General features: G+C 40.7%; 1 protein-coding gene across 1 annotated transcript in view; it reads left to right on the top strand.

Moving 5' to 3' along the window:
* The window catches only part of PAPPA (pappalysin 1), a 235194-nt gene that overhangs the window by 92566 nt on the left and 115981 nt on the right, over positions 1-26647 (top strand). The window contains exons 8-9 of the mRNA XM_019731188.2: positions 15647-15775; positions 20751-20842. Coding sequence (XP_019586747.2) covers positions 15647-15775; positions 20751-20842 — 221 coding nt within the window. The remainder of the gene's footprint in view (positions 1-15646; positions 15776-20750; positions 20843-26647) is intronic.

Raw genomic sequence — 26647 nt, forward strand, 5'->3', positions numbered from 1 at the left:
CAGACCCCTGTCATCTCATTCTTCATTCCTTTCATCCAGACAATGGGTCACAGCTCACAGTGGTCACCAGGAGGAATAAGCAGAGGGGTATTGCAAGGCAAAATTCCATCTTCCCAAACAACGATTCTTGGCAAGGGGCTCTCAGCCTCGCAGCTTTGCTTTAAATAAAGGGCACATGAAGTGGAAAGTGCTGCGATGTACCCAGTGCTGGGGCCTGGAAGGAGGGAGAGATGGGAATAAGGACCTGGGATGCTGCTTCAGTATCTGGGCTACTGTTCACACAGCTCGTTCTGCTTCTACAACTGGAGGAGAAGAGGGGCTTGGGAAGTCACTGTGGCCAGCTCTCTGTCACTCAGTGACCCGCATCTTGCCTCAGAGCCTCCTGCTGTCTGCTGCACACTCTCCATTGACCATGCTAGTAAAACTGTAGCACTCCTTTGGCTTAGACTGAAGCTCAGTCTCAATGAACGTTCTTCCTCCAGAAAGGTTTACCTGTGTCCTGCTTTGCCCTGTCCCTACTGCTCAGATGCCCATACTCATCATGATGCCGTCTGACATTTGCCCAGGTGCACTGTCTCACACTGTAATTCATTCGTCAGATATTGTTGGAAACCCATTCTATGCCAGGCACTGTGCTAGACCCAGAGACAGAGCAATGAAAGGCCTACGTGTTCTCAGCCCTTGAAGCATTTAACCTATATCAGGGAAGATCAGGCATTCAACATCTGATTGCAGCAAAGTGTGCTGAGTTTTATAATACAGGACGGGGTGCTAGAGACACCTGTACAAGGCATCAGCCTAATCCAGGTGTCAGAAGTCACCTTGAGCCTTTCTCATCCTTCCAACCACCTGTTGGTCCTCCCTTCTGTGGGTACGCTTTAAATTCTACCTTGTCTTACAACCATACATACTGCACTTGACTTACCCTCCCTTTTGCCCTTTGAACTGTGCGAGACCATTCATGGTATCTTCCTCATCTGTAGAATGACTCCTACTAGAATGTCCCACATGCTTTGTATTTGACTTGCACAAGGTCATTGAGACCACACTGCCTGACCCTTACCAGAAATTGGCCCAAGGAAAGAGAGGTCCAGAAAGGAGGCCTGATTCCTCCAAAATCACAGCCAAAGTTAATAGAAGAGCCACAACCATTTTTCCTGACATGTGATCAAGGTGACATCTATAGTGACGTCAGACGGCCTTTCAAGGTGCCCCTTCCAAGGGCATGTGATGCACTCCATCCCAAATCCTTAACAGCCACCCTCTCCCATAAAAAAGTAAGACTAAAGTACCTCTTAGCCTAAAACAGAAACAATGTGTTGTCTTAAGAATTCCGGGTAAATAAAAAAAATTAAACTACCACACAAATAGCGAGAAAATAAGAATTCAGGGTGATACACAGATGTAATTGGAATTGAGTATATCATTACCACATGGAGGAAAATACTGAGTGTATGTAACCTTACTGTGTGAATGCTAAGAAACAAATTCTGTTGAGGAGACTGCACAGCGCCAGAGTCATTCCGTGGGGAAGGATATTTTGTTGTAAGTTGTAGTTCTCTTTACACAAAATAGAACATGAACACATCCAGCCTAGTGCCAAAACTTGGTACGTACTCTGTTCTTGCACCTTCCATTCCATGGGGGGATATTTAGTCTCCCTTTCCCCCTAAAACAATGATCTATCTATACTGCTACCAAGATGCTCTTCCACAAAACAAATGTGATTATGTCTTTCGCCGAGAAAGCCAGTTTTCCTACTTCCCCTGACTTGGCTTCTCCTTACTTTTCTCCGGTCAAGCCACTTCTCAGACCCCCTCCTCCTCAGCCTGGGTCAGGTATCCTTCTGCATGTTCCCATAACCCCACCTTACACCTTTTAGGCTGTGCTACAGCCATCCATTTTAATGTTTGTTTGTTTGTTTGTTTGTTTGTTTGTTTGTTTGTTTTATCCCCCTCAAGCCTATGAGCATTTTAAACGTGAGACCATATTTGATTGATCTTTGAATCCCAGAAACCGAAGGGAAGCTGGTATGAATCCATGGAGACTATTTAGATGAATGGATGGATGAACAAATGAAATGTTATCAATATATTTATCCAGAATTTGAAGAAGTGGTCAAAGCTAGACATAGAATTAGCCAGCATAAAGATAAGGAGCTGGCTTTAATTCTCCTTTACTCTTGTTTGTTTGTTTTTTCATGACCTCTAAAAATGAAGGATTACTAACAGACTTACAATCTTATATTCATGGAAAATTGTGTGTGTGTGTATGTATTTATACATGAAAAAAATACATGAAGGATGCTGACAGGAATAGTCTTGGTAGCTGCCACAAAGTGATGGATTTTGAAATGATTTTGCTTTATTTTAAAGTCTTTCACATAGAGCTCTGAGTTGTTAAAATAAGCATGGGTGATCTTTATGGTTAGAAAAAAAATAAAGATAATATGATAATGTACTGTTACTCCTCAATTAAGAAAAATGTCAGCTCACCCTAACTATATGTTAGAGCTGAAGCTATTTTTCCCTAAAATTCCACATTAAAAAAATACAATTTAGGAGGATTTGCAGCTACCTAAAAGACTTTAGGACTATGTCTTCTCTGCAAATAGTTTTAGTGTTCTGTAGTTGATTGGATATTAATGCATTGCTCACTAATGTGTGCTTATCCAAGGGGTCAGCTCAATGTCATGGAAAGGTCAAGGGTACTAAAGTCAAACACATGGTTTAAATTCTGCTCTGTAATTATTATCTCCTGACCTTGGACAGATTACTGAACTTCACTGAACCTCAGTTGACCAATGCAAACGATTTCTACCATTCAGATTGATATTAGAAATAGTATGTAGAATTTGGTGGACTAGTTCATCAAAAGTATTCCCAATGCAAACATCTATCTAGATATTCTAGATAAAATATAACTGATATAACTAGCATCCTTTAAAATGCATGACTGAGATCAGAAAAACATGTTGCCAGGAGCAATAAATAAAATGAAACTGAGAACTAGACAGATAAGCCGTGAATCTAACATTTAATTGACGTAGTTTGTATAAAGGGGAACCATAAGTTTTGGCAATTGTATATTCTTGCTTATTCCAGGAGAGGAGATTTGGCCTTGCAACTGTGCAAGGTGGAGGATTGTAACTAAAGCCTTCAAAATAAGATTAGGGCCTCTGAAATCTACATGCTTAGTGAAAGGGTGTAGTAGGGAAAATATAGGGGTTGCCAAAAAAATGTATACAAGTGGACACTTTGGTCAACGTTGCTCAAGCAGCAGTTTACCATAATCAGAAGTGTCTGGATGCTGATGGTAACCACTTTGAGCACCTCTTGTAATTGCAAAAGTCAAATGTGACTTGTGTTCATCTTTTGTTATCAGTATATATTGAGTATTACAATTTTAATACAGTTTCCTTTCTTAAAAATATGTGTACAATTTTGGGCACCCTCTGTGTGTGTGTGTGTGTGTGTGTGTGTGTGTGTGTGTGTGTGTGTCCTATACCTAACAAAGATTTGACATTTAAGTTTATACTGCTCAGTATGGTCTAGGAAAGCCTGAACTGAGAAACTAACTGGAAAAAAAGAAAAGAAGTGGTTCCAAGGGTACCTAGAAGTTAAGAGAAAATCGCTATGGAGGCCAACAAAGACTTGACCCAAGGGACACAGGATTCCCACAGGCTAAAACCCAATAAACATGTCAAATTTAAAACAAACACAACAGTAAAGAAGACATCAAGAGAAAACCTTAACAATCAACTGAAGGGTTTTTATTAAATTTTGATTTTGATAACCAGTATGCATACTAGTAGTTGAGGGTAAACAAGAAAAAGTACTACAATTAAAAAATATAATCCCCAAAGACTACATGGACTAAAAAGGGGAAAAGAGTAAAATAAAAGAAATTCAACAAATCCAAAGTAAGGCAAGAAAAGGGGAAAATAAAAAAGCAAATAAAAAGGGGGAAAACACCAACAAGATAGGAGAAAGAAATCTAATAACAGTCATTATACTAATCAGATTAAAGTTACCTATGGAGATGGGAATTCTCAGGTTGGATTTAACTAAAGATAAGTTCACCGAAAGGTTAAGATGAAACATATTTACCAGACAAATCCTAACCAAAACAAATTAATATTATTTTCAGACAAAGGAGATGTTAAGGCAAAAATATCACTAAGAAGAATAGGCCACCATATAATTGATAAAAGGAAGTTATATCATGATTTTGAGCTTAAATAGACCAAATAACATGACATGAAAATATGTAAGTCAAATGTGACTCTTACTTTAAAAAAGTGATACATTCATAATTATGTTATGATATTTCAATACACCTTTCTCGATAACTAATAGATCAGGCAAACTAAAACAGAGTAATGATCTAAAATTTTGAACAATACAAAAAATGTTTCATTTGATAAAAATATATAGAACCCTGCTACTAAAATTAAACTATAAACATTTTCTTCTAGGATATGTCGAACATTTTGTTAAACTTACCTAGGCCAGAAAGCAAATCCCAACAAATATCAAAGAATTAGTATCACATAGAACATTATTTTTGTCCATGAAACAACACATTAAAAAAAACAAATAAATGAAAAATATAAAACTGTTTGGTCAATTAAATGTATGACAAGAAGTAAAAAAATTATACATTAGCAGCAAGAATTCAACAATGTATTAAAACTCACACATGTATGCAAACACATACATTCTGCCACAGCTGGATTATCCCAGAATGAGAGGAGATTTTAATGTTATATGGTACATGAATCTAACTCACAATTCTAACATTAAATGAGTTTTTAAAACAAGGCTGTCTTACTAGATACAGAATTTTAAAACTTTTTCCTGTTGTTTAAATATTTTTTTAAATTCTCAGTTATAGTTGACATACAATATTGTATTACTTTCAGGTGTACAGCATAGTGATTAGACATTTATATAAATTAAGAGGTGATCACTCCAATAAATCTAGTACCCATCTGACACCATACATAGTAAATTACAATATTATTCACTATATTTATTATGCTGTGCTTTACCTTCCCATAACTATTTTGTAGCTACCAATTTGTACTTCTTAATTCTTTCCTCTTGTTCACCCTCCCTCCAGCCCTGCTCCCATCTGGCAACCCTCAAAATGTTCTCTGTAACTATGAGTTTGTTTCTGTTTTGTTTGTTCATTTATCTTGTTCTCAAGATTCCACATATAAGTGAAATCATATGGCATTTATCTTTCTGTGTCTGACTTCCTCAGCATAATACCCTCTAGGTCCATCCATGTTGTTGCACATGGCAAGGATTCATTCTTTTTTATTGCTGAGTAATATTCCATTGTATACATGGAATACCTCTTCTTTATCCATTCATCCATTGATGGATACTTAGATTGCCTCCATATCTTATCTTAGCTCTTGTAAATAATGCTGCAATGAATGTATGGACTCACATGCCCCTTCAAAGTAGTGTTTCGGATTTCTTTGTATAAATACTCAGAAGTGGGATTACTGGGTCTTTCTTTATCTCTTGTTATAGCCTTTGTATTAAACTCTATTTGGCTTGGATTAAGTATTGCTATCCCAGCTTTTGTTGTTTGTTTCCATTTTCATGAAATATTTTTGTCCATCCCTTTCAGTCTGTGTGTGTCTTTCAATCTGAAGTGAGTCTCTTATAGGCAGCATATGTAAGGATCTTGTTTTCTTATCCATTCAGCCACTCTATGTCTTTTGATTGGAGCATTTAATCCATTTACATTTAAAGTAATTGTTAATAGATATGTAGTTATTGTTATTTTATTATTCATATTTTTTATCTTTTTTATTTTCTTCTTTATAAAGAAGTTCCTTTAACATTTCTTGTAATAGTGGTTTGGTGGTGATGAGCTCCTTTAGCTTTTTCTTATCTGGGAAGCTCTTTATTTGTCCTTTGATTTTAAATAATAGCTTTGCTGGGTAGGGTAATATTGGTTGTAGGTCCTTGCTTTTCATCACTTTGAATATTTCATGCCAGTCCCTTCTGGCCTACACAGCTTCTGTTGAGAAATCAACTGACAGTCTAATGGGAACTCCCTTGTAGGTAACTAACTGTTTTTCTCTTGCTGCTTTTAAGATTCTCTCATTGTCTTTAAGCTGGGCATTTTAATAGGATGTGTCTTGGTGTGGGCCTCTTTGGGTTCGTCTTGTTTGGGACTCTGTGCTTCCTGGGCTTGTACATTTATTTCCTTCTCCAGAGTAGGAAGTTTTCTGTCATTATTTCTTCAAAGAAGTTTTCAATACCCTACTCTCTCTCTTCTCCTTCTGGTACCCTTATGATGTGAATGTTGGTATGCTTCATGTCCCAGAGACCTCTTACAGTATCCTCATGTTTTTGGATTCTTTTTTCTTTTTGCTATTCTGATTGGGTGTTTTCTGCTACCTTAACTTCTAAATCACTGATGCGATTCTTTGCTTTATCTAATCTACTGTTGATTCCCTCTAATGTATTCTTTATTTCAGTAATTGTATTCTGCATTTCTGACTGGTTCTTTTTTATGTTTTCTATCTCCATTTGTATGTTTCCTGTCTCTTTGGTGAAGTTCTCACTGAGATCATTGAGCATCCTTATAGCCAGTGTTTTAAACTCTGCATCTGATAGATTTCTTGTTTCCATTTTGTTTAGTTCTTTTTTCAGAGCTTTGTTGTGTTCTTTCATTTGGGACATGTTTCTTCTCCCCATTTTTGCTGCCTCCCTGTGTTTGTTTCTATGTATTAGGTAGAGCTGCTATGTCTCCCAGTATTAGTAGAGTAGCCTTATATGATAGGTGTCCTGTGGGGCCTAGTGGCACAGTCTCCCTGGTCACCTGAGCTGGGTGCTCCAGGTGTATCCCTTGTGTGAGTTGTATGTGTCCTCCTGTTGTAATTGAGTCTTGGTTGCTGTTTGCACGTCAATAGGGGGGATTGTCCTTGGGATTATTGGTTGTGAAAGCTGGCCTTGATTATAGTGGAAGAGCTGCTTTTCAGGGGCTGACCATATGAAGCAGTATTTGCTTTAGCAGGGCTTGGGTACCTGCTCAGTCTGCCCTTTGTGTGTGTCATCCTTGGAGGCAGCCAGGTGGTACTCTGGCTCTGTCTGAAGCAGGCCATTGGGAGGGCCGGTTCTGGGGTCTCCTGCAGGGGAAGAGGCTCTGTCACAGGCCAAGCTCAACTTCAGTCTGTGCCCTGTGGGGTGGTGGGGCACCTGGAGTATGAGCCACAAAGCAATATGCAGATGGCCACCACCTGCACTGGGCTTAGAGGTGCCTGGGAGAGGCTAAGCTGTGAACCAAGTCCAGCTGCTGCTAGTGCCAGACTTAAGGCTGCTTGGCAAGAGTTATGGGGCACACTGAGGCCAGATGCCACTTGTTTGGAATTTGTGAAACTTTGAGAGATTTTAAGAAAGTCCACAGCATGAGATAAAATAGGTTGTTTGTATGGAAAGGCCACTGGAAGTGGCTTGAGTGGGCCTGCAAGTTGGGTGGGGTGGGGTCCCAGGGAATCATCAGGGTGGGGTGAACAGTGTTAGCCAGGTTGATGGAGACTGAGATATGACACTCACCTAAGTCTGCATGCTGGGAAGTGGGAGGGCTCTACAAAGGAACAATGCCTTCTGCCAGAACGTCTGTCTGGGAGAAAGCTGCCCCTCCTGCCCTTGCCTTGAGGCCAGACAGTTCAGATCCTCCTCATATGTCCCTGGTTCTTTTCAAGCTGCTGCCCCTGCATTGGAGCTGAGAGTGAGTGAGTCCAACAGCGAGTAAGTTTGCGAATGGGCCCTTTAAGAGGAATGTCTGGGACTCCAGCAGCACTCCATGTCACTCAGCCACCATCTTTGCTGGTTTTCACAGCCCGAATTTGTGGGGTCTTCTTTTCCTTCCCCACACTGGAACCCTGGGCTAGGGAGCCTGGTATGGGCCTGGGATGCCTCACCTTTTGGGGGGTCCTCCACAGCTGAGACATCCTTCCCGATATCCGACCAGCTTATTCTACATCTCCACCCCTCCTACCAGTCTCCAGGTGGCTTCTTCTATATGTCCTTACTTGTAGGACTTCTGTTCAGCTAGATTTCAGGCATTTCCCAACGATGGTTGTTCTGTAGTTTAGTTGTAATTCTGATGTGGTCATGTCAGGCATAGTGTTTACCTACTCTACTATCTTGACTAGAATTCAGAATTTTAAAACTTTTGATAAAATCAGATCCCTTTATGATTAAAAAAAAGGAAGTAATCTGGGAATAGAAAGGAGCATCTTTAATCTAATAAAGGACAGTGGGCATTGTGCTTAATGGTAAAATATAAGAAATATTCTTTCTGATCCCAGGATCTAACAAGAACGCCCAGTAACACCATGATCCCATCTAGCACAGCTAGACAAGAAGTATAAACAAAAATTCTGAGACTTGAAAAGAAACAAACTATCATTATTCTCATCTGTAACAGACTACATAGAAAAATTCATAAAAATCAACAAATTATTAGAATTAATAAAACAGTCTATGAGGATTTCTAAATAGAATATCAGCTTATAAAACTCAATTTTTATCAGCCCAAAAATATAATACAAATATAGATATACATGTACAGTGTGTAGACAGATAGGTCGATTAAAGCTACCATTTACAATAACACTCACTTCTATAAAATGCTGAGTTAGGAATACATTATATTCCTAATTTTAAAAAAAAAATCACAATGTTTATGAAGAAAGCTTTAGAACTTTACTGAAACCATAAAAGATCCCCTAAATAAATAAAAAGATGAACTGTGTGTATAAATGGGAAGATACCTTATTCCAAAGATGTCTTTTCTCTTCAAATACATCTATAAACTCAATGAAATTGGAATCAGAATCGCAAAAGGCATTTAAAAAATGAAACTTAAAATTCACATGGAAGAGTAAAGAGGTCTTTTGAAGGAGAAACCCAAAGTATAGAATAGATATGTAGCATAAAACAAGGCTTTTATAAAACCATGGAAATTAAAACAGACTGTGATTGATAAAATGATAGGAAAGAATAGACCAATGAAACAAGATAAGCCAAAAAAAAAACTTGCCTAAGTCCTGACTGATATGCAGCAAAGGCGGCATTACAATTCACTAGTGAAAGGATTAATTACTACATACATAATGATAGACAAATGGCTCATCCATATTTGGGAGAAAACAATCCTTATCACACATCATTTTAAAACTGTGTAGGTGATTGAAGCCATACATGTGAAAATAAAAATCTTACAATTATTCAAAAGAAATAGAGGAGACTATTTTATGACCTTGGAATAAAGGAACATTATTCAAGAAGACATGAAAAGCACAAAACATGAAGGGAATGATAAAAAATTCTGTTCAACAAAGCAGCATAAGATTCTAGAATAAAAAAAAAAAGGAGTCAGGGAGTTGGCAATGGTATTTTGCAGTACTTGTAATTACAAAGGATTAGAATCCAGTATATGTTAATACACTTATATATAAATAAAGAAAAAGAAAAAGAACCATTTTAAAACAGGCAAAAGTGATAAACAAACAATGAACATAGTTAGAAACCTCTGTGGTCAACAAACACATGAAATGATATCCAGTCTTGTTAGTAATCAGGGAAAGGCAAAATAAACCAATAATTAGATAGCATTTAATACTAATTCGATTGGCAAAAAATTAAATGTTTGGCAGAATCAAGTGCTGGCAAGGACCTGGAGCAATGGGAAGTCTGTTGGTAGGCATGTTAATTAGTATAACCATTTTGGAAAATACTTTGGCAATGTCTAATAATATTGAAGATGAAATTACCTTCAACCTAATAATACTACTCTAGTTGTAGTATTGTTAGCTCTTGTTATGTGTACAAAGGCACATGAACACAAACGTTTCAAGCAACATTATTGGAAAAACAACCCAAAAGACTAAATAATAATGATAATAATAATAATAGAAACAACCTAGGTGTCTATCAAGAAAAGAAGATGGTCAAAGAAAGTGTGGTGTCTTCATACAGTAAAATACTTACGCCAGTGAAAATAATGAGCTATATCTACATGTATCAATATATGTGATCTCAAAAACTATCCTGGAGTGTGGGGGGCTGAATTAAAAAGCCAGCTACATAATAATAAATACAGAATACGGTATTAACAAGGCTATGAAGTTTGAAATATACAAAGCAATGCATATGTATAAAAAGTGTAAAAACATTCCTGGGAGAGAGGAAAATGGGATGCAGGAAGAACACACAGGTGGGTTGAAAACAAATATACAAAACAAGATATTTAATTTCTTTTACATCGAAAGTAAAAGATACAAAGAAAGTATAGTAAAATGTTATAATGTGATACAGTTGAGTTGTAAGTCTAAGAACCTTTGTTATGATGTTTTCTATACCTTTCAATGTAATTGACATTTTTTCTAATTATTAAAACAACAATAATATATGTAGAAAGTCCCTTGGCACATCGCCTCAGGCTTAAAAGATGATTGTTTTCTTCCCATTCTTGGCTCAAAGCAGGCATACAGAGTGCCCAGGCATTACCCTCTGATTCTTAGCCCAAAGCAGAGCTGGAATATTTGGGCTCTTCCTGTGCCAGGGGCATCATAGGTGGCTCCCCACACCGTGTCTTCCAGCTTAGACAATCTGGGTGACAGATCCTGAGCTTTACTCATCCTCAGTGCAGAATTTGAATAGCTGAAACAGCTTCTAAAGCCTGTGGAAAAGCTCCTAACAGAAAGATTCAACAATGCTTTCCTCATTAAATTAGAACTATGGAGTGCTGAGCACGTCATCACAGACTTCCCCGATTCCCATTTCATAGATAGATAAAGAAATAGATGGTTAGAGAGAGGAAATGGCTGTGGTAGTGGTAGTGTTTACAAGAATGTGTGTTTCTCTTGACTTCTAGAACTTTCTAACTAGCCTTAGAATTCAGACTGTACTTGGTTCAAACCTAGGTATTGTAACTTCTGTATTTTTTGAGTTCATAACAGCTTCCACTTCCAGAAAGCAGTGTCTTGGGATAAAGTTAGGTAGACCTGGCTCAAGTCCCTGGCCCGTGGCAAAGCAGTGTGCCTATGGGCAGTAGCTTAACTCCCCTAAGTATTAGTTTCTTCATCTGAAAGGGGAGATAATAATTATTCAAGGGACTGTTGTTTTGATTAAATGACATTATTCATAGAAAGTATTAGACATAGTACCTGGCATATGATAGTCACCAAATAGAAACTGCAATTGCTATTATTACTACAGAAGGAGTTTCAAAGACGTATAACACAGTTCAGTTACACAGACTGTTTGGGGAGATGGAGTGTGATAAATGAATGCTGTGATATGGAAACAAGAGGAGGTCAATAATGTGTAATCAAGAGGCCCTGAGACGGTTTCCTGGAAGAAACAAAGTGGGATGTTTCCATCGTGCAGTGAGGCCCTCTCTCCCTTTTTTCTCCTATTGTACTTTAATATTTCTCATTTTATTTTTATATGGGTATTAAACAAGAAACATATATTCTAATTGAAAGGTAGAAAACAGAGCCAAAGAAGTGAAGGTACTTGTCTGCAGGTTTTAATTGATCTCCCATATTAACTACACACCAGCACTTTAAGAAACATGGATTTTTACCAAAAGCTAAGTCATAAGTGCTTAGACTCCATGTGTGTGTTTGTGTTCTTAAGATGTTATAATCTATAACTAAATTTTACTGTAAATCACACTCAAATGTGATACATATTACTATCAATATGTTTCTGAGGAGGAATACTGAAATATCCTACCAGTTAAGAAGTTCAGTATTTTTGTTTCTATTTGCCAGAAACACAAACCTAAGGCAGGTATGTCATTTGAGAAATTTCTGAAAGAATGATGGCTAAATGTTAAAAACGTTTTTCTTTTGTTTTTTTAAATCATACAAAGGATGCACAAAACAGCCCTTCAACACCAGCCAAACAATCTCATCACATTTAAATACTGCAACGTAAATTTATTAGCTAGAAATATAAAATTAATCTGAGTTGCAGTTTGAAGAACGGATGATTAAATACTAATGGAGGCTAGCTTTTTATTTTTATGTTTTAAATGTAAAATGGCACTCAGCATTCTATGAAAGGAATCGGAAGTGGTGAAGCTAAGCATGCGTCAAGTGAAATGGTAAAAGTTTAGTTACAAACAATGCGTGCGTAGGAAGTTTTTCAGCTTGGTAGTGCAGTACTGCACGTGCACTAGCTGAGAAGATTTTTGAGCTGGAGGGTGGCTTTGGGTCTAAGAATATTCTCATGGGGTTGGCAAGACTGGAAAAGGGAGATGCTAGAGGCGGCAGGAAGGGGAGCCAGGGGCTGCTTCAGCCATCAAAGCTGAGATGTTGGAGGCAGCAGGGATGCAGAGGGAATGGCGTGGAAGCTTTTTGGTGGGAAGAATTGACAGGTTTAGGGTCCGCCTGGATGTGGGAGGCACAGGAGAAGAAGGAGTTCGAGAGGCAGCGTAAGACTTTCCAGATGTTTTGAGGAGCATCCGAAAGGAACAACTTGAAATAAATGTCCTACTTTTAGACCAACCATGAAATAGGTCCTAACCTCCAGCAAAGCCTTCAGAAGCCACTCGCTTGTCCGGAGAGAATTCTGTCCTACCTAGGTTCTTGAGAAAAGAGTCCATAGCTAGCATTTATTTTTACTTGAACTTGGAGAAAACGTAGTTTTTATCAAAAAAATTCCTCAGTGGGAAAACATAATCTTTTTAATAACAGTCGTACCCTGTTCCCTACCTTCCCTGGGCTTCTGTTTTCCTATCTGAAAACTTGGGATTACAGCCTCTCCTTCAGAGCGCTGCTGTCAGGTTTCCCTGAGATAATGATACATGAGCCATGCACACAGAGTTGGAAAAAGGAGGGTTATTAAGATTTCTCGACCAATCAGATGTGTGCTATGTGATGCTAGTGGATAAGAAGGACAGTGGGTGGAAGTTATTCGGAGACAGATTTAGCCCCAGGCTAACGACAAACCTTCTGAGATCCAGAATTTTCAGAAGTTGGAATAGCCACATGGAGAGAGAGCAAGCTGCAACCACAGAGGGTGTTCTAGCCAAATGATGTGATAGAAAAGAGACTTTCTGTCAAGCTATGACACGCACAGTAGATGGTGGCCTAATATTCATGGGTTTACCTAACGAAGGTTACATGTAGTTATCTTTACCCCATTTCTTCTAGTAAAGAGAACATAGCGCAACTCCAGTGAATGAGACTATTGATAATTAAGCATTAAAATCAATGAATTAATATTGTTAACTGTTTATCATAGGCTGGGCATACATACATACATGCTTTATGTATGCTCTCATATTTAATCTGTAAGAAAATGTTGTGAGACCAGGTTTGTGACTAATTTGAAATAGACTGAGAGCAGTTAAACACCTGCTTATGACTTCTCAGCTAGTGAGTGATGGAGTCAGGATAGAAATACATGGTTGCTTGCCTCAACGTTGTGTTTATGAGAAGGAGGAGGAGAAAGAGGGCAGGAGGGAGGACACGGTAGAGGGGAGGAGGAGAACATTCACAGATGTTATCAGAGCACCTTAAATATCATCAACTGTAAAGGATCTGTGATACATACTACAAATAAAGATACAATGTAGAGAAGTAGTTTTCACAGAAGCTCTCCATCTGCTTCAGACAGTGATCACGTGCCCCCAGTGGCCTGGGATGTACCCTGAAGAAAATGTCTGGTTTTATTCCTTCATATGGCCATGTTTATTTAATATAAAGCATGCCTCCGTATTTTAGAGCAAAATGAATGTACTATAGAATACATGCCTCTTTTTCCTGTGCCTTCATGTATCCCCTGAGAAAAAAAATAATCTTTCCCCCACCACAGTATTCCAGTTTTAGAAGCACCACCAGAAAAAAAGTACATTCGTAAGTCTAGAGGTGGATGAAATACCCAATAAACTAGAAAAAAAAGAAAGAAAAGAAAATATATAATTAGAGCGACAAATTAGCATTCCCGAGGTTTACAAGGCAACAGTTATTCATACATTCATCCATACCATATCTCGAGATTCGTATGCGTTTCACCTACTTAGTTTTCTTTGACAGAGCACGAATGGAATCCCCAGGCACTTTTGGTCTACCCCCACCATTCCTATCTGCTCCAGCACTGCTCCGACAAACTCTCTTCTGGGTAGTAAGCCCAGTCTTTTCTCAAGAAGGCAGTATTTCTCATCAGGTCCTTCAGTGCTTATAAACTCCAGTTCATTGTTATGTTGTGAGTCAGGAGACATTGTCTGTTCATTGCCCCATACCTGGTATCTTACTGGCCTTATCCAAATAGCCCCAGCCCTAACAACAGTTGAGACAAGAGATGGGCAGGAGAACTTGAGATTTTTTGACATCGTGCTTTTGTTTATGAAATCCCCCTTCCCCCAGTACTGGAATCTGGTAGGAATTCTCTTCCTTATCATTTTGTGTGTGTTTTTTTTTTTTCCATGGCACTTTTTTATTATCAAAAAGTGAATAATTGACGCAGAGGGAGATGAAAGAAAGGAATGACATCTGTCTTTGAAAATGGTCAAAAAGGAAATGGGGATGGTGATTTACTCATGTACAGTTGACGTAAATGTATCTGTGCCTTGGAAGATGATTTCCAGTAGCCAGGTTTGTTCGATGGCAGGATGTATTCAAGCAGGGAGGGGAAAGGGGCTAACTAAGGGAGTGAAGTGATCTGGTATAAGGTTGAGTGTAAGGGAGTCAGAACAGGCATTGAACTAGGAGGTCTTGAGAGCAGAGGAGAGAGGCCATCTAGGCCAATTGGAAATCTGGCAGGAATCAGTGCCTGGAATCGCAATTCAGGGACAAGATACTCCTTTGCCAGGGATGAGATTATTAAAACAGGCCTAAGCGAGGGATTAGGGAAGCAGAACGCAGGATGTCATTTAATAGCCTATGATTGTAGCAAAATGCTTAACCTCTCTATGCCTCAGATTCATCATTAGTAAAATAAACATGAAAATACGAGTACACGTGTAAGGTTGTTTTGATTCTCAAATGAGAAAATACATGAAATTGCTTAGCCCCAGGCCTGACATTCAATTAATGGATGCTGCTGTTATTATTATTTTAGTCAAGAATGAGAGACAGGGAGGAACTAGTGGTGGGGAAGAAGAAAATGGCTGGGTGTGCAGCGTAAGGAAAGGTCTTGCTCGCATGTCATGGGGTTTCTGTTCAGGCCTTAAAATGAGGGAAAGTGATCAGACCACGCCCATAGAATCAGCCCTGGGACTTACCTATTTCTGTGCCTTTCTTATCCCTTTTATTTTTCCTGGATGGCATTCTCCCAAACACCTTCATTCTGCGCCATATACCATCTGATCCTTACCCACCAGGTTATTGTAAAGATTACATTAAAATAAAAAGTACCTAATCATATTCACGGTCATCTGTCAATTGATGCTAGTTACTATCGTGGTACGTTTCCATGTCGTCCATCATGCATGAGTGAGTGCCTCAACCAGCGTAGACAATAAAAATGACTGGATAATTGAATGTGCATGGGATTTCAAAAATAAGCAAGACTGATAGAATGTACTCAAGGGGATCAATTTTGTCTGCTCTCCACATGGTGTCCGTATAGCTCATGGTCTTCTTTATGTTTTCCAGGGACCTCAATCTTGGCAGCGTGTACCAGTACCGGGTCATCACTGTTTCGGGAAGTGAAGAGAGTGAGCCGTCACCTGCTGCCATATACATCCATGGGAGTGGGTATTGTGGTGATGGCATTATCCAGAAGTAAGTAGACCGAACTAAAGAAAAGGGAGGGGGGATACTAATTAGGCAAAGAGATGGTCAGGATGCTGACTAGGAATGCTTATTGGGATTCTCTTCAACGTGTGAGCTGAGTAACCAGCAATCCCCAGCAGTCTATCAATGTCTGCAAGCTGTTTGCTGGTCCCAGAAGAAAAGCAATGATTCTTTTGTGAACACATACATTCCTCCAGTATGTAATACAATATATGATTTCGACAGAGCTACCATCACGCACTTACTACCAGTGTGCTCTTGTTCTTAGTTGATTTATGGATGCCACAAGGATTCTATTAGTCGTTTCCAGCCCAGCCCACTTTCCGTTAACAGGTCACAGTGCATCTAGGTCATAACATTTTTACATTCTTTGCTGGTTACCATTTACATCTGTTAAAAATTGCATATTTATTTATTTCGGTGGTATCATGTTATATCAACAATTTACAAAATGGGCCAAAGGCTCATAAAAATAACAAAATATTCTATCTCACTATAATGTTGAAATCGTAAAATGTAAACCGTACTCCAGAGTGACTATTGAAGGTGAATATAAGTACAGAGAGGCACGTTAATCAGTGAGTGTAAAGATTCCACATGAACAGCCAAAAAGGAAAAGTGTGATTAGAAAATTTAAAGCTGCATGTCTGAAAAATGGATTTAATTGGATCATCAGTCCATTCATCCCCTTGTCCACAGGGCAAGATGTTATGCAACCGCAAAATAGGGGCAAGAAGCCATCAAGACTTTCACATTGTTAAAAAAAGAAAAAAAGAAAAGAAAAAAAAGTAAAACTTTTGAGTGTTTTCATCCAGAATAAGCACAAAAATGTTTTCTGGCACAAAATCGAATAGTTTTGTCCCTAGAGGTGAAAAACAGACCAAAAATCATTCACAATTAAGTTCCTTATTGCTAAAATTGTGTTCCTTATTGCAAGTCACACTATTGCTAAGAGACTTTTAAAAGTATCGGCAAATGTAATGATAAACATTATGTGTGAAGATGGCAAAATAAGCTATTGGCAAAATTCCTTCATTAAATGGCACTGTTGGGGGTCACATAATATCTGTGCAACATGGAATTGCAATGACTATTTCTGTGGGGGGAGGGGTGCTGCAAAGAGAATGTATTTCACAGTTGAATGAAACCACTGCTGTCCAGGAATCAGCTCATAGGTGTAGACACATATGAAAGAGACGTGCTAGATGACTTTGTTTCAGTTCATCATTGACACTACGAGGGCTGGAGGCGAAGAGTGATTGAATTTGGCACTGATGGTTTTGTAGTATGTAATGAATGTACACTGGAAACCTGCAGTGGGATGAAGGGACCAGCTAGGAGCACAGCAAGGATGACACAGTTATGCAAGTCAAGAGTGTGCAAAGGAATGCCCGTTCTCACAGATGTCAGCTACTGGCCAGCAGTTTACTTTCTGACTGTGACTTAGCACAGAAGGGAATTCTGAGTGTTGCGAATGGGATCAGATAAGGGCCATTGAATGACAACTTTTCAACTTGCTGTGTAAAAAGATGGTAGTGTGTACAAGATTCTGCACCCCCCATGCCCCACCCCCACGCACAGACACTGATGTACAAGAAAGGTCCTAATTCAAGTTTTTGAAATAAGGAATGACATTTTTGTTTTTAAATGTTGACACTGATAAGGCCAATACTGATTTTTTTGCACAATTTTAAGTGGCTTGCTGAAGTGGTGTGTTTCAGGGATATATATTCCTGTCTTAAAGGTGCTGCAACTATGATTTCAAAGCTGAATTGTCAAGATTTTAATATTGAGTAGGTAATATAAGGAGATTTAAGTATTGAATTAGGGTGCAAACCACCTGTCTGCCAAGAATTTGACTCCTCAAACACAGACAATAAAGCTCCTCCCTTGTCAGAGGGCGAAATCGATGGTGTGCTGTTAGGTGTCTCTAAGTTCCACATTCAAATGCCAAAAGCAAACATGAAGATATAATTTCTGATACTTGCTGTAACAAAACTGGGAAGAGGGAAGCCATTCGCTGTTCTCTCCCACATTAAGATATCAACCCAGCTTTTGATGCAGATGTTGTCTAATGGGCCCCTGAGAACTGAGCAAGGCAGTCTCCAGGGAAAATGTCCCATCATGTGTGGGTCCCAAGATGGAGCAGCGTATCCAAGATATCCAGGAAACACTTGCGGTCATTGCTCACAACCCATAATTGTGATTTGGGATTTTCTAATTTGGCACAATGGATAAAAAGGGAAACTCACTACAACTCAGTCTGTCCATTTCCGAGCGAGATATAAACACATTGGTAAAACACTGCAAAATGTTATTCTTTTTGCTGATCTAAAACTTTATTATTATTATTCATTTAAATAGTATTCTTAGCGTAATATTTTTTAGTGTTTTTACCCAGAGTTGGTATCCTGCAGAGATATCAAATACTTCCGTTATCAGCAGTTACCAAATAACTGTTGACATGCTTTGTAGAAACTGAATGTCCATTATGAATGGTCCCCTAAGCAAAAACAAACAAAAATGCCCCAAAACAAAAACAATAAAACACACAAGCTTAAAGGAAAGGAGAGATGACATCTTAGCTAACTGGATTTTCAATGAGATGATACATGCTAATTTGCTATATGTATGTATAAGAGAATTTACAAAGAAATGCAGACAGACTTAACACTTAGTGGGGCCCTTAATGGATGAAAACACTGGATGGATATTATGATAATGATAACAATGTTCCTAAGTATTTATTGAGCATCTACTAAGCATGAGGCACTGTGCTACACCATCATCTCCTTGGGTTCTTCCAACAACCACATGAGATGGGTCCTATTACCATACTTTACAAAAGAGACAACCAACACACAAAGATTAAAATGGTTTTCTCAAGCTTACACACCCAGTGAGGAGAAGAACCAAGACGTGAGGCCAGGGCTTGGGTTCTCATCTGGATTCACCGTTGCCTGTGTGACTGACGGCCGTGCAAAGCGAACAAGTGAGGAAGTAGCTATATGCTCTCTGCTATGTCTCAGTCTCAGGCACTGTGCCAGCCAGGCCCTGGGGTGCTAGGACGACAAAGACTCGGTCACTTCCTTTGGCATCTTAGAGCTTAGTATAGGGGGCTGTTGAGTAAAGGCAAAAACAATGAGTGTGACAAATGCTGTGATAGATGGAGCCCAGTGTCTTTGGACACAGAGAAGATGACCACTCACTCCAGCACGGGAAGTCGAAGGTTTCTCAGAACCTCTCTATCAAATGATAGATCTGTCATGCGTAGAAGATGTTTGTGGTGATCCTAATGTTTGGCTTGAACCAATAGAACACACTGTTTAGGTGGTGAGGGAAAGCGGATTAGAAGTGTTTTTTGTGGCTTAGGGAATCTAGCCCAGGTTAAAAAATCTCTCCCCAGATAACCCATGAAATAGCTGAGAAGCACACGGCCATCACAGATTTCCAATATACGAGATTTACTGGCACAGGACAGAATATGGGTGCGGCTTAGAATTTGGACTCTTCTTTGCTCATGGGTTTGCAGACAGGAGAGAACTTGGGTGGCTCCTCAGAGATCAATGCAGTGTCCTGGCCATCTTAAGGATTGATTGCAAGGAACCATCCCGCTACTCTCACACCTCCTAAAAGCAACAAACATTTCCCAGTGTTAATTGCCCTGGGTGAAAGGAAAAGTCTGAGGCCTCTTCCATGCTGTGACAGGTCCCAGCTGGTCTCTGGGGAGGGAGGGACAGCTGCCACACACTTTGCAGAGACCTCCCAGGACAAAGGGGGAACAGGAACTAGGATTCCCTCAGCATGTACTACCGTATGTGTCACATACCGTGCCAATCACATTAAGTCATATTTCATTCTTGCGCCTACTCTAAGGAGTGGTATGATTATCTCCGTTTTAACCCGTGAGAATCAGCATCTAGAGTGGCACCGTCCAGTGGATTTTTCCGCAGTGATGGATGAATGATGGCCATACATTCTGTATGGTCCAGTACATTAGCCACTAGCTACCTCTAGCTACTGAGGACTTGAAATGTGGCTACTCTGGCTGAGAAGTGGAATTTTGAATTATTATTAATTTTAGTTGATCTAAATTGTCAAAGATAGAAGGATTGGACAGAGAGATCAAATGACGTGTCAGAGATCACACGGGTGATTTGGACCATGGGGATCAAGTTTTATTATTCTAAAAGGCTGAGATTTTTTTTGGAAAGCAGCAATTCATCCCATCTTTCAGTTGTTATTCCTCCTTCTCGTCTACTAGGTCCAATTCAGAGAGCATTGCTCATTTCCTGCCCATCCTAACCTCTGCAGAATCATCCTTAGGTGATGAAAATAATGCCTAAAATAAACAAGAGGAGGCATTTTTATTTCCTAGAAACATAGTTCCACACGCCTAGGAGTTCTTAACACCATGGAATGACACACCCAACGGAGATGGCAAAGCTTTCTGATAAAATGAAGACCAAACCTGAGCCATGTGAATGGAAAATATCTTGACCTTTAAGGGCTGGGAATGTAGGGAGGAGGTTCAGGCAGGGTGTAGTGAAGAACAGCATTTATATTTTAAAAACGCTGACATTTGTTTTAAATCCACCGTTTTAAAATGGCAGTGACATTTACAACACACAGGGCAGCACGGTCTGTTCATTCATTCGTTCATTCATTCATCCATTTCTTACTCTCATCTGACTTGCTAACTTAACTGACAAGATCTCAGCGAATGAGTTTGAAGCAGAAATTCTGCTTTGTCATCAGAAACACACAACAAGGCAAATGTAATGGGATCTTACGAATTTATACCTTTTAGTCATCACATTTTGGAGATGAAGAAACAGAGCCTCACAAAGGGAAAGGTACTTGCCCGAGGCCTCATGGAACGTTCACAGCCCAGGGAGGGACTTTTCCATGTCCAGCTGTGGTTCTGACGCTGATGTGACACATTTCTATATCCATTCTACAGAAGCCAAGGTGAAGAATGTGATGACATGAATAAGATCAACGGTGATGGCTGCTCCCTTTTCTGCAGACAGGAAGTTTCCTTCAATTGCATTGGTAAGTCTTTGTCATTTCCCTGGGCCTAGCTGGAGACATGGACAGTGAGCAGTAGTTTGACAGTTACAATAAGAGCAATAGTATGACTAAAGGGTGATGCATTCCTTTATAGTACAAATATGTATTGAGCGCCTCCCATGGGCCAGGCATTGTTCTAGGCACTAGGGAATATGCAGTGGAAACAAACAAGGGCAGATATCTCTGCCCTCCTGGAGTCTGTTATGTTGGTGCAAAAAATAATGGGGGTTTTGGCAATTATTTTTAACCTTTTAAACTGCAGTTACTTTTGCACCATCCTATAGATGACAGAGATGACTGGTACCTCTTTTTTGATCTAACTTTACTTTACACACATTATCGCTCTTCTGCAGACCAACTGTCCAGGATGGTGATTGGTATAGATTTTTCAGGCTTTTCTTCTTACTGGAGAGATGAGAAAAATCAAAAGTCAGAGATGATAAAACTTGCCCAGAATCGCACAGGTTAGAAGTGATTGAAGACAGAATCAGGACTGGAACCTCATTTTGTCTGAGTCTCAAGCACATGCTCCGTTCATTTTGCTGCACACCCTCCCACCAGGACCCAGGGACCACCGCCAGGGCCCCCACTGCACACTCACAACCCTGGGCAGTCTCTCTAACTTGAGGAAGGATGATAGCAGACCAGCCTGTGTTTAGAAATCAAATGTTCTTTTCCCACCTTCACTGAGTCAGTTGGGAAATTTGTTTTCTTCTACCTTCTCTCCGATTCTGGCGGATCTAGTTGTTTCAGCCCCACTTGGGAGGCCCTGGCCAGCCTGGGGCCCGTAAACAGACAGGGGTTGGGGGGCAGGGATGGAATTTTGAGCTGGCCCAGATGAGCTCATACTTCCTTTAAGATGCAAATCGATACCTGAAGATCAAAGGTCCCCAGGCTAATCCCCTGGGCTGGAGGTGAAAACTAATCACAATTCATTTGCAAGTACAAAAGACAGAGGTGCTCTCTCTGAAGAGAAAAGGGGCAGCTACAGATGCAGGGAAAACACTGGTGGGAAGATTTCTCACTGAAAGGCAGTTTTCTAGGACTGAAGGGGAGGACATGTCATGGGGTCCTCACATTTGCAGTGCGTTACAGGGGTGCTTTTAGACCTTCTCGCAGTAAGTTCTGAGCTCCATGAGGTCTTTACCAGGTATCATTCACCTTGTATTCCATCTTCAACACGTATTTATTGAGCACCTATTCTCTCCTTGGCACCAAGTAGGGGCTGAACGACACAGCAGAGATGTCCCGCGATGTTGGTGGGTGGGAGAAAGGAAGATGGGGAGGGAGGGAAGACAGGAGAGTGTCTAGGCAGGACCTTGGGTTTCTAAATGGCAGAAGTTTTCTCTCTCTCTCTCTCTCTCTCTCTCTCTCTCTCTCTCTCGCTCTCTCTCTCTCTGTCTCTGTCTCTCTCTCTCTGTCTCTCTCTCTCTGTCTCTGTCTCTCTGTCTCTCTTTCTATCTCTCTTTTTCCCTCCCTCCCTCCCTCCCTCCACCTCCCTGTCCTCCATTGATTTCAGTATGGTCTCTAATAAAAGCTTGATATTAGCCTAGCGTTGTGGTGGAAAGAGCCTTGGACTAAAGTGAAGAAATCCAGGCTCTGGTCCCAGCTGTGCTGAGAACTTGCTGCATAAAGCTGACCAAGTCACTTTCCTAGTCTGGGCCTCAGTTTACCTCCTGTCAATTGAAAGGATTGGGTTAATTCATTTTTAAGAGTCTTACCTGCACTTCTAGTGTGTGATTTGCAAGGTGTATTATTATTTCTCATGATGGAGAGCTCTACTTAAACCAAACCCTCACCTTTGTCGTCATTTTCATGACACCCCAAATTGCTCTAAGATCATGTGGGACAGTATCTACCTGTTTTATTTGCACTAAGGTGACATGTGACATAAGTGCCTCTGGGAAGAAGGTAAGATGTAGTGAAGGTAAGACATGGTGCCCTAAAAGAGATGCTTGGGTCCCTGTTCTATGTCACTTTAGCAACGATGCAGCAATACACAAAAATAAGGTGGCCCCTTACAGGTAGCTCACTATCCATGGAACGGGACTGTAAATTACAGTCCATGGGCCAGAACTGACCTACTGCCTATATTTGTAAATAAAGTCTTCCTGGAACACAGCACCCCCTTTCCTTTATACATTGTCTGTGGCTGCTTTCCTGCTACAACAACAGAATTGAGTGGTTGCAACAGAGACCCTGTAGGCCAAAGAGCCTAAAATATTTACTGCCTGGCCCTTTACCAACCACACTTGCTGAGCCGTGGTCCATGGATTTGGAGTCTTTGATGCTCTTGGTGGTTGGAGACTAGGGCAGAGAGGAAGTGAAAATTATGGCATGGTTCACCATTTCTTAGCAGAGGAACTGACTTTTAAGCATTCAGTGGTGGGGTCTGGGAGACTGTTAGAAACAGCACCGGACAGTGAGTTCAGCCCTAGCTTGCCTTCCCTCCTTGGGCCTCACTTCCCCGTGTACACTTTGGCCAGAATAACTGGTGTGGATTAGATCAGTGGTTTTCAAATTGTGTTAACTGAAAGGAGTGAAGATGAGAGAGTTACTTGAGAGTGAGAGACTTAGATCTGCATAGATCCATTTTATAGATTGTCATTCTCTACTAGATTCTAAGTGTTCTGCTGCAGATGATATATTTGTTGAACTCCTGTTATATATCCAGCACATTTATAAACTCGCGTTCTCATATCAATGCTTTTCTTGTCCTGCTTTTACAAAAGAGGGACAAGGGTAGAACTCAAATGGTAGAACTGGGACTCAAACGTAGACTTCAGAGCTCACTGTGGGCAGCTACTTGCAAAAAGATAGCTCTCGGTTTTGTGGGGCTTCAAGGAGTGAATGAGGCACATACTACTGTAGAACACTTCATGGAGCATATTATTAGTAATAAAATGGCCTACAAAACTGTCAGTGGTGTGGATGGTGTCCAGGGAAGTTTCACTCTTACCCGTTTATGTCAAGTGTGTATTGTGTTAGAGAAAGGACCTCAGCTGTGCCTCCCACTCTCACCATTTAGAATTCCATGATGGAGACTCACAGAGACACAGGGCATTCCAGGAAGAAGGGAGTCTACCCAGAGATCCCAGATCCCAGGAACTAAACTCCATGGCTTTGAGTCTAGAAAACCATCGTCCTCTAAGAAAAACAGCTAAAGAATAAACATGAATCTTGGGCTCCTGGAAGATCCAGCTTTAGTGAGTCAGAGAAATGGGACTGGAGTGCGGAGGGCTTTGCCAAGGTGGACAGTGTTCTTCTCATCATTACATTTGTTAAGACAGTGGTCAAGACCGTGGCCAAGAGAACAGGCTTGCAGGAGACTGACTTGGGTTCATAACATGGGTTAGACATGTGACCTTGGCTAAGCGTCAGTGTTCTCATCCAGAAAATGGTAAAAGTCCTGGGACTCAATCGCGGGTTAGTTATCAATATTTTTGGATATTAACCATCTGAATCCTCTCCCTAGATTTAGAAAAGAACTCTCCTTGTTATAACAATATTGAGGAAGATCCCTAACCCCACTATGGAAGTTGAAAGCCCAGGCATGTCCTTCTCTACTCTCCCTTGTAGCTGAGTGTGGGCATAAGACTTACACTGTCCCCGACCCTCATCAGACACACCAGCACTCTGCATCAGAAGACATTAGGGGCCCTGCAGAAACCATTTTGATAAAGATGGTGGGTGTGGCCCCAACCCATGTATTTCCAAAGTACCAAATGACACTATTCTGAGATGCCTTCACAAGACCAGTCTTGGGGTCTACCTTGAGCTTTAAATTGGGCTTCAGAGCACACGAGCCTGGCTTTCCAGCCCTCCCAGAGAGTCTTCCATCAGTACCCAGTATTCTTTTTTGCTTATTTTGCTTATTTGTTTGCTTATTTTGCTTAGGTTAGCCGAAGTTAGTTTCTGTTGATTGTCACTTAGAATCCTGACTGAAAATTGTTGCCACAAGATGCTATGAGGTTTAGGCTTATTCTTAGCAAGTGGGACATGCTTGAAGCACATTAACTATTACCTTTCTCAGTGTGTGTTTGTGTGCATGTAGGTGTGTGGGTACGTCTATGTGTGTGTAGGGGGTGAATATCAGCAACAACAACCATTTATGGATGTTCTCTAGGTGTATGCCATGTGTCACACACCTTTGTTTAATGTGAGCCTATGTGATGTCTCTTATATCCAGAAGAGAGATTTGAGACCTAGAGTGATATCTTACCTTGCCCGAGGTCACACAGCCGCTCATAGATGTGTGATTTCATCTCCAGACTAGGTAGAGAGCCCCTGCTTTTGCTATTCTGCTGCATTGCTTCCCCATCTGAATGATTTATTTCCCTTCCTTCCTTCTTTCCTTCTCTCCTTCTCTCTTTCTCTCCTTCCTTCCTTCCTTCCTTCCTTCCTTCCTTCCTTCCTTCCTTCCTTCCTTCCTTCTTTTTTTTTAAATTTTTTTGTCACTGACCATTTCATAGGGCTAATGTTTTCCCTGGGTTTGGTAACAGTAGTGTGAGGGTGGATGACAGATTTATGGTGGCATTCCCATTCACTTGTCAGAAGCCCACACATCCGGAAGTATTCCCAAGGTGCCAATGTGTTATTATGCAACAGCCTGGGACTTCCCTTTCCCACTTTCCCACCCCCAGTGCCCTCATCCCCCAGCACATAATAAGTTGCTTGTTAAAAGGATCACCACCCACAAGACCACTTAGGCAATGCATGTACATCTCTGGCAATGTGGAAATTATCTTGTCCTCCCCCCACTCCTTTTAAAATATAACATACACCAGGCTTGAGATTTCAGTTAAAAAATGTGGTATCAGTGAAATGATAACCTCCCCCCTGCCCCCAACAGGCACTGGCTGGAGGCATTGTTCAGCAGCTTGGGAATTCTGTTGCTAAAGAACTGAGTCATAAACTACAGACAGGCTGCTGATAACAGCTGAAGGAGGGAAGGTAACGGTCAAATTAGTCAGACAAAATGTGAAGCATCACCAAAAGGGCTGATACTTGGTAATATATCTTGAGCTGGTTCTGGAAAAGTGCTACCTCCTGAGATGATGTTTAATCCGTTATTGGAGAAGTGATGATGGAGCCCTCCTTATGCTCTGTTTTGATTTGCCATCCAGTGTTCTTCAGGAGAGCTGAGTCGGGGTCCCAGTTTAGACTTTCAAGCCTGGGCGGCAGCTTAGCTTCTCAGGGCCTCAGTTTCTCCCTTTGTAAAATGAATTTGATGAGGCTGAGGGCTCTAACGCTTCTTGTCCTGTCTCATACAGGAATCTTCCATTTGTCAAACATCTATTTAGAGACTTTAGGGTTTCAAATTCTGCTCGATGCTGATATATAGTTAAGAAAACAAAGCAAAGGGACCACCACGTTGTCTTTTCCAGGCAGACACACACTCCCTGTGTGTCTCTTTTTCACGCTCCCACCTCACTCCTCTCTGCTCCCGCATTCTCTGCCATTACCGGTACTTTGTCTCTAGTCCCCACACAGCATCTCCAGCCCTGTCCTAGAGCCAGGGCCAATAACTCAATTATCTGGGAGGCAGCGAAAGGGGAGGAGGAGGGATCAATTCGCCTCCCCACCAGTCACTGGGAGGGGTGAGGGTCACCCAGCTTTGGGGCCCCTCTGTCAGGCCTCTCTGGCCTGCTCTGAGCCCAGGCGAGAAAGGAAAACAAAAAGATGAATTGCCATGTCTTCTTGGTGGATGTTCTGATGAGACTGTAGGACAACAATGATGAAAAAAGGAAAACAGCATCTGGTTGGGGGAGGGGCGAGAGTTGGGGG

This window comes from Rhinolophus sinicus, linkage group LG04 (genome assembly GCF_036562045.2).
Source record: "Rhinolophus sinicus isolate RSC01 linkage group LG04, ASM3656204v1, whole genome shotgun sequence".
NCBI lineage: Eukaryota > Metazoa > Chordata > Mammalia > Chiroptera > Rhinolophidae > Rhinolophus > Rhinolophus sinicus.